This window comes from Spermophilus citellus (assembly GCF_964194105.1).
Source record: "Spermophilus citellus genome assembly, chromosome: 1".
Classification (NCBI taxonomy): Eukaryota; Metazoa; Chordata; class Mammalia; order Rodentia; family Sciuridae; genus Spermophilus; species Spermophilus citellus.
In genome coordinates, this window is record NC_138182.1 from 218,984,757 (window position 1) to 218,998,321 (window position 13,565).

The following is a 13,565-nucleotide window of genomic DNA, read 5'->3' on the forward strand; positions in this document are numbered from 1 at the left end:
CAACCTGTAACCTGTCCTTTGAGGTTTCTTTGGAGGCTTCATTATACAAACATAATTGATTACATCACAGGCCATTGGTGGTCAACTCAGTCTTCAGCTCCTCCCTGAACATTGGAAAGTGGTACAGAAAGTTCCTAACCTCTAATCACATTTAATTGGTTTCCCAGGCAACTAGCTCTCATCCTAAGACTAGCAGGAACCCACCAAGAATATCTTAGGACAAAAGACTCAGGAAATTATAAGGGTTTTAGGACTTTTGTGTCAGAAGCTCCTATCACTCAAGAAATTACAGAGGTATTTAGAGCTTTTGTCCGTGTCAAAAACCAAAGGTGAAAACAAAAGATTCTCTTAACCACCCTTTTCTACAAGGGTTTTGGGTCACAGGAATCAAGTGTGTGTGTGTGTGTGTGTGTGTGTGTGTGTGTGTTGTGGGTTGTGTACTTTTTCTATATCAAGATGGAAGTATCCTGAATGATAATAATTTATAATTTTAGGTGCTTTAATTATGCAAAAAATTTTTAAAACAATCATATAAAAACAATATTTTAACTCAACAGAAAGACCTGGTGTCCAAGTGGAATATTTATTTACTGATCTAAAGGTAGTTAACAGTTTGGTTTTTTCTATCCTTATGCAATGTACTCTTCTTTTAGGTTAAGCATTGATGATATGTGTATATCTTACTTACAGTAATAGCAAATTGCCTGTTATATTTTTGGTAATTCTAATGATGGAACATATACTAAAACTTATCCCATCTTGAAGATTATTGTATTACTTTATCTGATACTTTACTATGTATGGGGTAATACACAACCCCAAACTTAAAAAAGAAACATTAATACTTAAAAAAATCTCTATTTCCTGGCATTCAGTAGTCTATTTAAACAAATTGCCTGGATTTTGTACATATTTTAAAAATATATTCATATGCATCATGGTTGCTATGGAGTTACAATTATTATATGAATACTATATAGTTGCATAATGCTCTAATGTAACATTTTATTTAAATTCATATTTTTTAAAAAATAGTAGCTTACAAATTACTTTTTATGAAGAAAAGAAGCAAATAACCACTGAGTGTTTGATTATAACTTGACTTTCCTCCAAAGAATAAATTCTGAATCAGGCATTTCTTTTCCTTTCTTATTAGTCTTCAACTGACAGTGATTCCTGGAATTTCTTGAAAAAGAAATACTTCTCTTTCAATTCCTAAGTATTAAAAAATTTAAAAACCCTGAATTTAAAACCTTTTCCATATAACATTAGAAAGTGTGGTTTCATTTTACATATTATTTCTGTGTGTGTGTGTGTGTGTGTGTGTGTGTGTGTATTTTGGTTAATTACTTATTTCAGCTCTGGGGAATGAACCCAAGGTGCTCGACTACTGATCAACAACTCAGTCTATTTAGCCTTTTCTAAAAAACTTTGATACAGCAGCTACCTAAACTGCCTTGGCTGCCCTTGAATTTGCAATCCTCCTGCCTCTGCTTCCCAAGTGCCTGCGATTACAGGTGTGTAGCACCACACACAGATATTGGAATTATTTGTAGTCACACCAACTACCTGTCAGACATACACTTAACTGTACTAAATATATCCCAACTTTCAGCAACAATGTCAAGTTAGAGAAAAACAGAACTATTCATAAAATTAGTTACTTATTTCACTTTTTTCCTAAATTTGAATGAATAATTTTAAGTATGTTACTATGTAAGTATTTTTGAAATGCTTATGTACAATATCCGATATCAGTGAACAAGCCTAGGAAATTTCTTTTGTAGGTAGGTACCTGTACTTGCATCCGAGGGCCATATTAAGTCATTAACCTTAAGAATAGAGTTCTAAAGGAGAGGAACTAAAGACTCCTCCTCCCACCCCTTAGCATATCATGTGCCAGCACTGACCTGAGGATGCACCTCTTTATTTCAAGGCACATAGTTAGTATCAGTCTGAGCAAGATATCTTCCCACTTAATATGAAATTGTTACTTGTTCCCACCTTTCTTCCCACTCCTCTTACCTTTATAGGAAACCAATCTAGCACAGTTGACCTGTGACCTTTCATTTCACCTTCCCTGTGTTTATGTGGACTAACAAATTATTGGAAAACACATGATTTTATATTTCAATATGTTTTAAAATGCACATGTGTGCCATTGTGCGCATTTCATTCTACACTTTTTCACATATTCTTATGGTTTTTAGATATCCAAATGTAAGTTCAGGCCAAGATTTCATGTCTTTAGAGAATATTGGTTCTTGTCCAAGAACTCTTAAATATATACATGCACGCATACACACACACACACACACACACACACACACACACACACATACACACATACATGTCATGCACAAAAAAAATTTTAAATTTTAATTCTCTCTTTCTCTGGTGATATCTACTTATTCTGTTCCTCTTTGCAAATATAAAATATATTTTTAAATAATTATGCGTATGCATTTCTCTATAAACATTTATGCAAAAAATTTTGAGAAGAAATGCCCAGATATAAGAATGCTTAATTTTGTTAATAACTAACAGATGGGAATGACTGTACTAGTTTATACTCCCACCATCAACAGCAGAATATTTTACCAGTACTTGATATTGTCTGATATTTTTGTTTTGTCATTCTATTGACTATATGTTAGTATCTCCTTATAATTTATAGTGATTACCATTTAATTTTCTCTGACTTGATTTTTAATATCCTTTCTTTTTACTCCATTTTAAAAAATTTATTTTCTCAAAATTTAGGTGTGTGGGTAAGTGTGTGTGTGTGAATAATTCACAAAATAATAACCCTTTTACATTTCATATCAGTAGTTCTCAATTAAAACTACAGTTTGCAGAAGTAGGGGGTCCTAAAAACCCATTCAAGAGGTTCACAAATCATTGCTATTTCCATAATATTTCTAAGGCTGTTTTTGCCATTTTCACTGTGCTAACATTTGTACTGATGCCACCAGCAATGATGAATAAAACTGCTTATGTCTTAGTATCTGAATGGTGGCGCCAAACCATACTAGTTATTGAATTGTGTCTATCATGCCCATGTGGGAGTGAAGAAAAGAATACCCAATTTGTTTAAGAATGCCCTTGATGAAGCAGTAATGATAGCTAATGTTATTAAATGCCAGTCCTTATTAGATCTTTCATATTCTGTGTGATGAAAGGGGAATTATGCATAAAGCACTTCTGCTGAGTGTGTGATGATCATCCTCAGGAAAAGCTATTGCAACATTGTGTGAACTTTACTATGAAACCCCCCTCTTCCTTTTTGCAGCATCATGTGTATTTCAAAGAATAAATGACAGGGGCTGGGTTGTGGCTCAGTGGTAAAGCACTTGTGTAGCATGTGTGAGGCACTGGGTTCTATTCTCAGCACCACATAAAAATAAATAAATAAAATAAAGGCATTAAAAATTAAGAAACAAACTTTTCAAGTTTTGGTATGGTAACAAAGAATATCCATACTTATCTAGAAATATTATTAAAATACCCATACTTTTCCTGCTACAAATCTGTGTAAAGTTGGATTCTTTTCAGCAAATAAAAGTGTATTCACTACAGAATTAAACATGAGAACATGTCTTTTCCTAAACCATATATGAATGAGGTGTGCAGAAATGTAAAAAATAGCCTTTCCTTCTCAGTAAGTTTTTGTTTTCTAACAATAGAATTTTATAGAAATTTGCTGTATATGATAACTTTTAATTGGTTTATTATTTTGAAATGGATTAATAAATATTTCTAAAATTTATTAGTTTCAATTTCTAAATCATAAAACATTTATATATATCATGTGAATATATAATACTTATTGTAAATATCTCACAAAATCATGTATGTATACATATTTGCTCTGGGGACTTTTAATAATTTTTCAGAAGGAAAGGAGTTCTGTGTCCAAAGTTTAAGAAAAATGATTTCCTAAATAATAAGCCCATGCCAATTTTTGATGTTGCAAATACCTTCCCCCAGGAGTTACTGTCCTATAAACTTGACCTGTGATGTTCTTGGTCAAGCAGGGAATCTTATTATTTCAATTTTAGGGAAGTATATGAAACACTGTCCTGCACTGTAGTCTCACTGCTCTTATTAGTGTGCTAGGGTCTATTGGTCTCTTTCTTCCATCCCTTCCTCACTCTCTCCCTGCATTGTTCTTGCTCTTATATTTCACAACTGAATAATATCCTATTTTCTGGACTTTCCCATATTGAAATGACTTATATCTCTATTAATAACATTGTAAATTGTTTTAAATTGTGTTGTATTACATGTAGTGTTACAGAACCAACTGGGAACCTGTGCCAACTTAGGTAGCTATGATTATACTTGTAGGTTCCATTCCTACAATAGAGTTGCAGAGTTAAAGAGAATGCATGCTTTTCGTTTTGCTTCACGTAACCAAATGTGCTTCGTAATGACTGTGTCATTTATACTGTCACAGAAATTCATTAAGTGCACTTGTTTATCTACATTCTTGCTAACACTGGGTAATCAAACTTTCTAATCTTTGTTTTGGACAGATGAATTATAATATTTATCATAATTCAATTCAGATTCAATAGATTAAATTTAACTTATATTATGAATGAGATCATGTTTATTTTCATGTTTATATGTATTTCATTTAATGTCACCTAATGAAATTCTTTGCCCATTACCTTATTGAGTTATTTTTGTTTCATCTATTGAAATATAAAGTTACTAATTTACTGAATTAATCAATTCTTTGTTATGATTTATGAAAGATTAATCCTCATTATTATTTGTATATTGATTTTATTTAGCTTTTTTATTATTATTAGTTGTCCAAAATATTACAAAGCTCTTGACATATCATATTTCATACATTTGATTCAAGCAGATTATGAACTCCCATTTTTACCCCATATACATAATGCAGATTCACATCGGTTACACATCCACTTTTTTACATACTGCCATACTAGTGTCTGTTGATTTTATCTAGCTTCTATCTTGAAGGAAATTTTAGTTTAATGTAACAACATTTTTAAATTTTGTGTCATGAATAGAAAACCATTTTCACCTTAGAGATTTAAAATCCCATATTTTCCTCTGATAATTTTGTGGTTTCTTTATTTTCATTTTTTTTTTCCACCTAAGTGTTCAATTTAACTGGAATTTATTCTGGAACGAGGGAACAGATATTATCTAAATGTTGTTTAAGACATCTACCTATTTCTCCCAACCCAGATGTTTAATACTCTTTATTTTCTACATTGATTTTAAAGTCACTTATTTAATATATAAAATTTCTTTACATCTTGTGATCTATTTATTGACTTTCTCTTCTGTTCATCTATCTCTACATGTGTCAATATCCCACTATTTTGATTATTTATATTATTTTGTCAGTTGTTACTTGCTGGAATACATTATACTTTGATCTATATTAAGCCAAATTGCAGAACTTTTAACTCCTGACATAAATTGTTCTATCAAAATAAATAAATAAATTGTTCTATCATCTGCCAATATGGACAATTTCAGTATCATCTTTTTTCTTTCTGGAAAAGGTCCTCTATGCTGTCTTGCTACTTCCTAGTTTGTTCTCCAGCTATGTCTTTTTGCTCTTTTGCTGCTAAACTCCCTCATAGGAAGCTTTATTTAAGCAACCATATTTTTCATTCTTAATATCTTCAGTTAGTTCTCATTTATATAATTGTTCTTCTCTTATGCTTCAAAATCATTTTTTTTGCTTTTTAAGAATTTGTTATGTTGTTTGTTGTTTTAAGGTTTTAACCTGGCAGATCCATTAAATTAGGCTTTCCTGGTGTTAGTCCTGTGTTGTTGTTGTTGTTTCCCCCCTTTTGATCATGGGACTTGCGTTCTTCAAGGAGTTTGATATTGATGTCTTGGCTAGGGGTATACCTAAAACTGAGGTAAAACTCATATCCTAGCTTGAGCTACTGCAGGTAGACTATTTGGCATTGAGAGTTCTCACAGCCAAACTAGATTCTACAGGTAGTCCTGTACTGTATTCTCCTTGCAAGACACAGCTAGACATTACAAGAACCTCTATCACTGTTTCACCTCCCAGGTCCATAAAGTAAGGATGTGGGATGCAAAGGGTAGAACTAGTGGATCTCCTGGTGACTACAGGCTCCCATTCCAGCCTGGCTCCATGTTTTACCACTTTTCATACTGTTTAGAACTGAGTACAACCCAGATAGGTAAAGTGAGAATGAGAAAAAGTGCATCTAGGAAATTCTCAAGTCTAATTTCCATGATCAGCCTTTAGAGTTTGCCTTCATACACTCCAAATATATCAATGTGCACTGGGGATCTCAAGAGCCCCTGTTACATGATTTGGAGTGTGTGTGTGTGTATGTGTGTGTGTGCACTCACATGCATGTGTGTGGTACACTTCAATAAAGCCCAAAACCTTCTCAGCAACTTCTTATATTGGAGTGTCCTTAGTGCTAGGATTCTTGGGAGCAGGCACACTGGTCCATGCTACTTGCTATTTGGTCATGAACCTATTAGTTTTCCCTTCTCTTAACTATTTTGAAGAAAATGGTCAGATTTATACACATACTTGATTACTGTAGCCCTAAATAACCATAATAAATATCAGTATGTAGCTCTGGAATTTTTTTTACAAAGTTCTGTTTATATCATTATTATGATTATAAACCCTTACGGATAAACCTTTCCAGAATGTTTCTTTTCACTACAAACAGAAAACCAGGACCTTGGAGGCTGAAGCAGGAGGATCACAAATTCAAAGCCAGCCTCTGCAACTTAATGAGACCTTATCTCAAAAATAAATAAATATAAATATGTGGCTCAGGGATAAAGAACCACTGGAATCAATGCTCGGTTAATTAAAACAACAACAACAACATCCTGAACATCAAACCAAAAATTGAATGTTCTAAGAGTTTGGGGGAAGGCAGATACTGTTAAATTTTTCCATATGTATATCATATAATCTTCACATATAATAATTTTATCGAAACCTTCTTATGAGGAAATTAAACTTCAAGAGGTAAAGGCAAATTGACCAACATTCTTGGGTAGGAAGTGACAAAACCAAACTGAAATACCCAGTCCTTTCTGTTTCTGCCTGGCCTATGCAAAGGTTCAAGGCATGCTAGATCTAAATAATTCTTCTTCATATCTATGAGGGGATAAAAAATATCTTAGGATACATTTTAAGGTTACATAGTGTACCTACCATCCAGTATAACAATAATTTCTTTGAAATGAGATATATAAGTGAAAGTATTTTATTTTATATCCAAGATCCATCCACAGAGTAATTTAGGCATTTCCAGTTCAGTTTCCAGTAAACCTTTAACGTAGTGTCTCATATAGTTCAGTTAAGTAGAGTAAACCTAAGATTACCTTTAGCCATTGTTATTTTGTAAGCAATCAAAAATAATGTTGGAATATAATGAAAGGAGATCACTTATAGGAGGTGGTTGAAGTGGAAATGTTTCTAAAATTATGTTATAACCTTCCTCTAAGGCCTAGTTTATTTTTTACAGCAACTTAGATTTCTGACATTAAACTTAAGTATGATTATGAAGGTGAAATTCTATCCTCTTTATATTAAATTCTTTATTATCCAGGCTTAACGGTGCTAGATGCATAAGAAGTCAATAGTCCGAAACCTAGTAATTACTAAAACTTAGTGATCCCAGAATCTGTATTTTGTGAATCAATTTTTTGTTTTTATTTTGTGTTTAATGAAAATAGTGCTGATGTTTAATTACAAATTCTTAAAGTGGAGACAACTCAAGTTGGGTAATGCTTTACTACCTGAAATTTCTAAAATGTGTACTTGGTACTTCTAAGTATTAGAGCAAATATGAATCTTTTAAAATATAATTTCTAATGACATAGAGAAAAACATGAAATCAGGTTTTGATTTTTTTATTGTTATATTTTTACAATCTAAGCTTTAGAAAATTAGTGTATAGCTAATCAGCCAAAATCTAGCAAAGATAATTTGGCTGTCTATAAGAGGTATAAACAAGATAATTGAAATGAGATAAAAGATAATTGAAAAAGGAATGTTCAGCAATGCGAAATGTGGAACTTGGCTTCCAAAATAGGAGGAAATGTGATTCAGAGTGCCCATTGCTTGTGTTGTACATATTGGGAAGGTTTAGGTTCTGAAGAGCCTCAGATTAAAAAGAAAAATAACATCACTCACAAGACACCGAGAGAATGTTGCTCTTCCATAGCAATGTGCTGCTTTACCTAACTCACTAAAACAAGTGTCTCTCGGAGGTTCCCTTTTCCAAATTTCACACATAAAACTCCAAAGTCAGCTGTTAGCTGAGATAAATGTAGATAAATATTAAATTAGTAATATATACCTTAATGAAGAATATACTCTTTTTGAGCTTCCAAAAAAAGAATGGGACTTAAAATATATTCATGTCTATAAACATTTTGATATCTGAACATTGAAATGAGAAAATTGAACCTGACTGAGTATCTGAGTCAATGCACACAGCGTTTTTGGAGGAAAAAAGAGACAAATACCCAGGATTTTAAATATGAAATCTCTATTTTAAAAGGTTGTTTATAAGATCTGTGTTGAAAGCGTGAAAGGGGTAAACTCAGCTTAGCAGTTGAGAGGCTGGGACTCTAACTCATCATGACCAGGCTTTGTCCAAGAGTAGAACTGAAAACTTCCTTGTGAACACCAGTTGGGAAGGAGCTCATGACACCTAGAAGGAGAAGATGGGGCTTTAGAACACTCAGAAAAGTGACTAGAGAGAGACTGTCTCATCATGTGCATTCATATGCTGATTCTTGAAGTCAGATCATGGAGTGGAAAACCTTGGTCACTTACATGAACCTAAGGATTTTCTTTTTTTTTTTTTAATTTTTTCTTTCTCAGAAAATAGTCTTTGAATTATTAAAAATACAGTGTGAACTACTGAAATTTTCCTGGTTTATGTTGGTCGAAAGGGGTGCTTCATAAGAATTTATCAAGAATATTACAACAGGACAGTTTTACTGTTTACATTTTAGAATGTATAAATGCACTTTAAAGTGAATGAAACAAAATTTGATGTTTACTCTATGTAAATAAAATATTTTGCATTGTATTATTTAATTATTTTATGTTAAGTATCAGAAAGAGATCCTTATTTATATATTAAAAGAACATTAACATTTTTATTAGTTACTTATTTCTCCTGCTGTAAACTGTTATAAATTGACTTGGAATGGATAGAAAAAGCCAATTAGGAAGTCTCCATATAGGAAATTTAAGAAAAAAAAGCAAGAATTTGATGAAAAATCATAGTTCCCTCATGACCATTTGTACAACCCACAACAGATATTACAATGTAGCAATGAAGAGGCCAAAGATACTTTGGTTTGGATTCATCATCATTGTTATTTTTACCTTTCCTTATTCTAATACTCAAATTTTAGTGAGATTTGAATGTTTTATTTTAAATGAATATTTCTCGAAGCTTAAGTCAGTTGAGACACTTTAGCAGTAATGATGCTGATATTTTGACAAGAAAATGTTCCCATTTTTCACACCTGCACATTAGAACCAACCAAAAGTTTTCTATCTTTGATTTATGGGAACATTATACTTTTTGAAGCCTGCTCACTGCATTGTTTTGCTGTTTAAAAAAGCATTATTCCATTATAGAAAGCAATTATGAAGTTAAACTTAATATGTGCCTATTTTATATGTTTATCTGAAAAAATTTCAGATAAATATTAGTTTTTCATAAGATCATAAATCTATACTGATAAATAAAAATGTTCTATTCCCAAAATATGAATAGCCTGGAAGCAATGAGTTTTTTGTTGACTTTTTTGTTTCCTCAGATAAATTTGCAAAGAAAAATGAGAGTTACTGGTGTGATTACCCAAGGGGCCAAGAGGATTGGGAGCCCAGAGTATATAAAATCCTACAAAATTGCCTACAGTAATGATGGAAAGACTTGGACAATGTACAAAGTGAAAGGCTCCAATGAAGACATGGTAAGACAGACTCCTTAACCCACATAAGTAAAAGTAAAAATGCTATTTTCTATCACTGATGATTACATCACAAATGAGCCTTCAGGAGAAGCCTATGTTGAAAATGTTTCTGGTGATTTTTGCTTTTAATTTGGCTAGTGAAGTGAAGAGAGGAGGAGTTTCTCCAAGTTATAAACTTACAACAGTTGTTATTTAAGATGTTCTTAGATTTTAACTAGAGTTCCCACCAATACTTTTTGCAAAGTTAGCAAAGCCTTTACTTTCCCAGAAGTCAACTTTCAATTTCATCATTACTGATTTTACAGACAGTATGCATCTTTAATCAAATAACTGTGGATCAAATCTACTACTTTAAAAATATTCTACAGGAAATGGATATAATATGCAATATAAAATGATATTCAGAATTTTGAAATTAATTGTTTCTCAAAAATTTTAAAATTAGAGATATCAGAACTGCAAATCATCCCATTTTAAAATCATGCATTAGATTAAAATCTGAGAAATTTTTTGAAATATTTTTTTAAGTTACCCTCTCAAGTGAATTTAAATAAGATTTTCTGTTTGCCAGGTTATATAAAATGTATACTAAAAAATGAGATATAAAGGAATTACTTGATTTTTAAAAGGAAAGTAGTTTTTACTGGAGAATACATATAAGGAATTGTCAGCCTCTTTGCCGTGATCTGGGACTTGTTGATAAAGGTAATCTTTATCAGTCAAACCCTAAGCATCATAAATCTGATTATAGCACTAGAAAGATAAAGTAATCAGGAAGCACTACTGGAAACTAGTCTTTACTCCAAAAGAATGTACTGAGTTGCAAAATGAACAGACAGACCCAGATTAAGTTGAATGATTGAAGGTGCCATTTCTCAAAAAAGAGAGAAGTAGTTTCCCAGTTCTAAGGGCTGGCCTTAATATTGATAAGACCATCCTAAGAAAGTATGCCAGAGGCCACAGTGGTTTATAGCTTTAATTAGTTTTTTAATCTATGGGTTTTTTATTCACTACTGATGGTAAGGTACTTCTTAAATGCTCCAGGCCCAAAAATATTTAATATAATCTTTTAAGAATTATGTGCAATGAGGGTAAAGGTCAGCATATGAAAATAAGTAAAGAAGCTACAGCATTTAATAAGTTAAAATTCTGTTTCATGTCTTTGCCCAGGTGTTCCGTGGAAATGTTGATAACAACACACCCTATGCTAACTCGTTCACACCCCCCATAAAAGCTCAGTATGTAAGACTCTATCCCCAAGTTTGTCGAAGGCACTGCACTCTGCGAATGGAACTTCTTGGCTGTGAACTCTCTGGTGAGTGTCATATTATCTCTTTCTGTACTGTCTTTAAAGAAAATAAAAAGCACATTTGTATGTAGTCTGCTACTAACCTATAGCTTTCCAAATACCCATGGAAATTAATTTCTGCTTCAAAATGTCCAAGGCATGTTTCAATCAGCTTGCCACTTATGCATAAAATAAACAAGCTCAAAAGCATGTTACAGAATAGAATTAGTATAGAAATAGTAATATATTTTGTGGAGTGGCCAAATAAAGTACAAACAATGCTCACGGGAAACTTGTCAAATTTGGATGTATCTCATTGTTTGGGGTAGAAACGGTGATTTATGTTTTGTGACAGAAGTTCAGCATAAAATGGAATCTGTCTGACCTCATAAATTGCAGTTAAGTTTACGATATATGGTACAGGAAAGTAAGCTTTGTCGTTGTCTACCTACCATAAGAACTTGGTGCTTTTTTCTTCTTTTAGATTTTATGAAACATGTAAATTTATCATTCCTCCCTAGGGAACAATACTTCAATACCAAGATTGCTACTATAAATTTATTCTGGGATCATTCTTAGCTAGCAACCTGATTATTGTACAAATAGTGGTTATTCAGCTCCAGAATAATCTATCAAAGGACTCAGAGTTAAGTAATTCTTGTCCTCTGGGAACATCAATACTAGACATAAAGATGAAGACTTAATGTGTAGATCTCACAGTGGTCCTATTTCATTATAGATAGATTCTGAACAAAATATAAAATCTTCTAGAGGTACTTTACTGTTCTATATTTTTAGAGGTTGTTCTTATGTTTCTAGCCTCAACCTTTTCCTATCTTTGCCACAGAAGCACCAAATTATTTTGTTCAAGCAACTGAGAAGAAAATTCGAAGTTCACGTGTGTTCACTTCTTAGCATAACCTCAAAAATGTGGAAAAATATTTACCAACTTAAAACAATACCTTTTGAGAAAATAGGAAATTAAGTCCTTGGAAAGAGACAAATGTGCGGTTTGATTGATCTATTAAAGTGCATACTTTATATCCATTTCACTTCTTAGTCTTATTTGTGATACCTAAAAAGGGAATATTTTTATTGTATCTTGAGATGACATCTCTATAAGTTTCCCAGGATTATGTCAAACTCACAATCTTCCTGCTTCAGCCTCCTCGGTAGCTGGGATTACAGGAGTAAGCCACCACACCAGGCTAGGGAATAATTTTTAAACAAATAAAAAGCAGCACTAAAATGTGAACAATTTTTAATTAGCCCATTGCATTTAAAGAAATTAGATTGATTAGTCTAGATGAGTGAATCATTTTAAGAATTACATTTCATATTCTATATCTGCATATTTTATGAAGCAACCAATACACAGCTTTAGTGCAATTAATTATTCTAACAGATTTTTTTTCTTATTTGGTAATTTCAGTCAGTTTATTGGCTGTCAGTAAATCTTTGAATCATTGCTGTGTAGTGTTTGTGTTGCATGTCACTAAATCACCAGAGGCCAGTGCCATCCCTAAGCCATTCATCATAAAGTAATCAGGGGGAAGCTTCAATATGATGAGGTTCACTATAAGCCCTGTGGTTTTTAGTTGCTCAACATCACCTTCCCCAATTTTTCAGTCTTCTGATTCATGAGGATCAGTCTCTCATACATGGCATGGATACACCCCTAAGGTGTAAATATATTTTACTTTCAAGTTTGACAAGAGGTTACACCTGACACTTTACAGATTTTGTTTTCTGAAATAGAAGTAATACTCTACCTTCCAACTCTGCAAATTGATTTTGAACTTGCATGCAGAGAATAATACCTCACAGTGGTTGTTTTTTAAAAACTAGAGCATTTCACTATAGAAATAACCAGTTTCTGTGTTAATACCTTAATTTGCTCAGGTACTGCTCACACTGGCAAAAGAGTTAATTATTTTTATGTGCATGAAAATAATACAAAATGGGAATTTGTGATAGAGGGTATATTGGCAGAGAAGTTAGCTGTAATACTTGGAAATAAATACACACATAAAAAAAACAAACTATTTTCTTTAGTGGACTGCAATGCTGTAAATTCCTTTTGTTGTTGTTGTTGTTGTTGTTTGCTTTTTGCAATAAATTGTCATTCAACCTTTAACCCTGTCAAGAAGATCAGCAGTTACTTTCTTTGTAGACCCTTAAAAAGAACAACTTTTAAATTATCTGAAAGAGATATGACTTATGTGTTTGGAATAAAATAGACCAGACTGTAATTAGAGGAATGAAACTCAAG

General features: G+C 32.5%; 1 protein-coding gene across 2 annotated transcripts in view; it reads left to right on the forward strand.

The window, feature by feature from the left end:
- The window catches only part of EDIL3 (EGF like repeats and discoidin domains 3), a gene marked incomplete at its 3' end in the record, with an annotated part of 399,965 nt that overhangs the window by 277,557 nt on the left and 108,843 nt on the right, over positions 1 to 13,565 (forward strand). For both annotated transcript variants that reach the window (XM_081296057.1, XM_081296058.1), the window contains 2 exons: positions 9,850 to 10,005; positions 11,176 to 11,320. In XM_081296057.1, the coding sequence (XP_081152183.1) occupies positions 9,850 to 10,005; positions 11,176 to 11,320 (301 nt within the window). The remainder of the gene's footprint in view (positions 1 to 9,849; positions 10,006 to 11,175; positions 11,321 to 13,565) is intronic.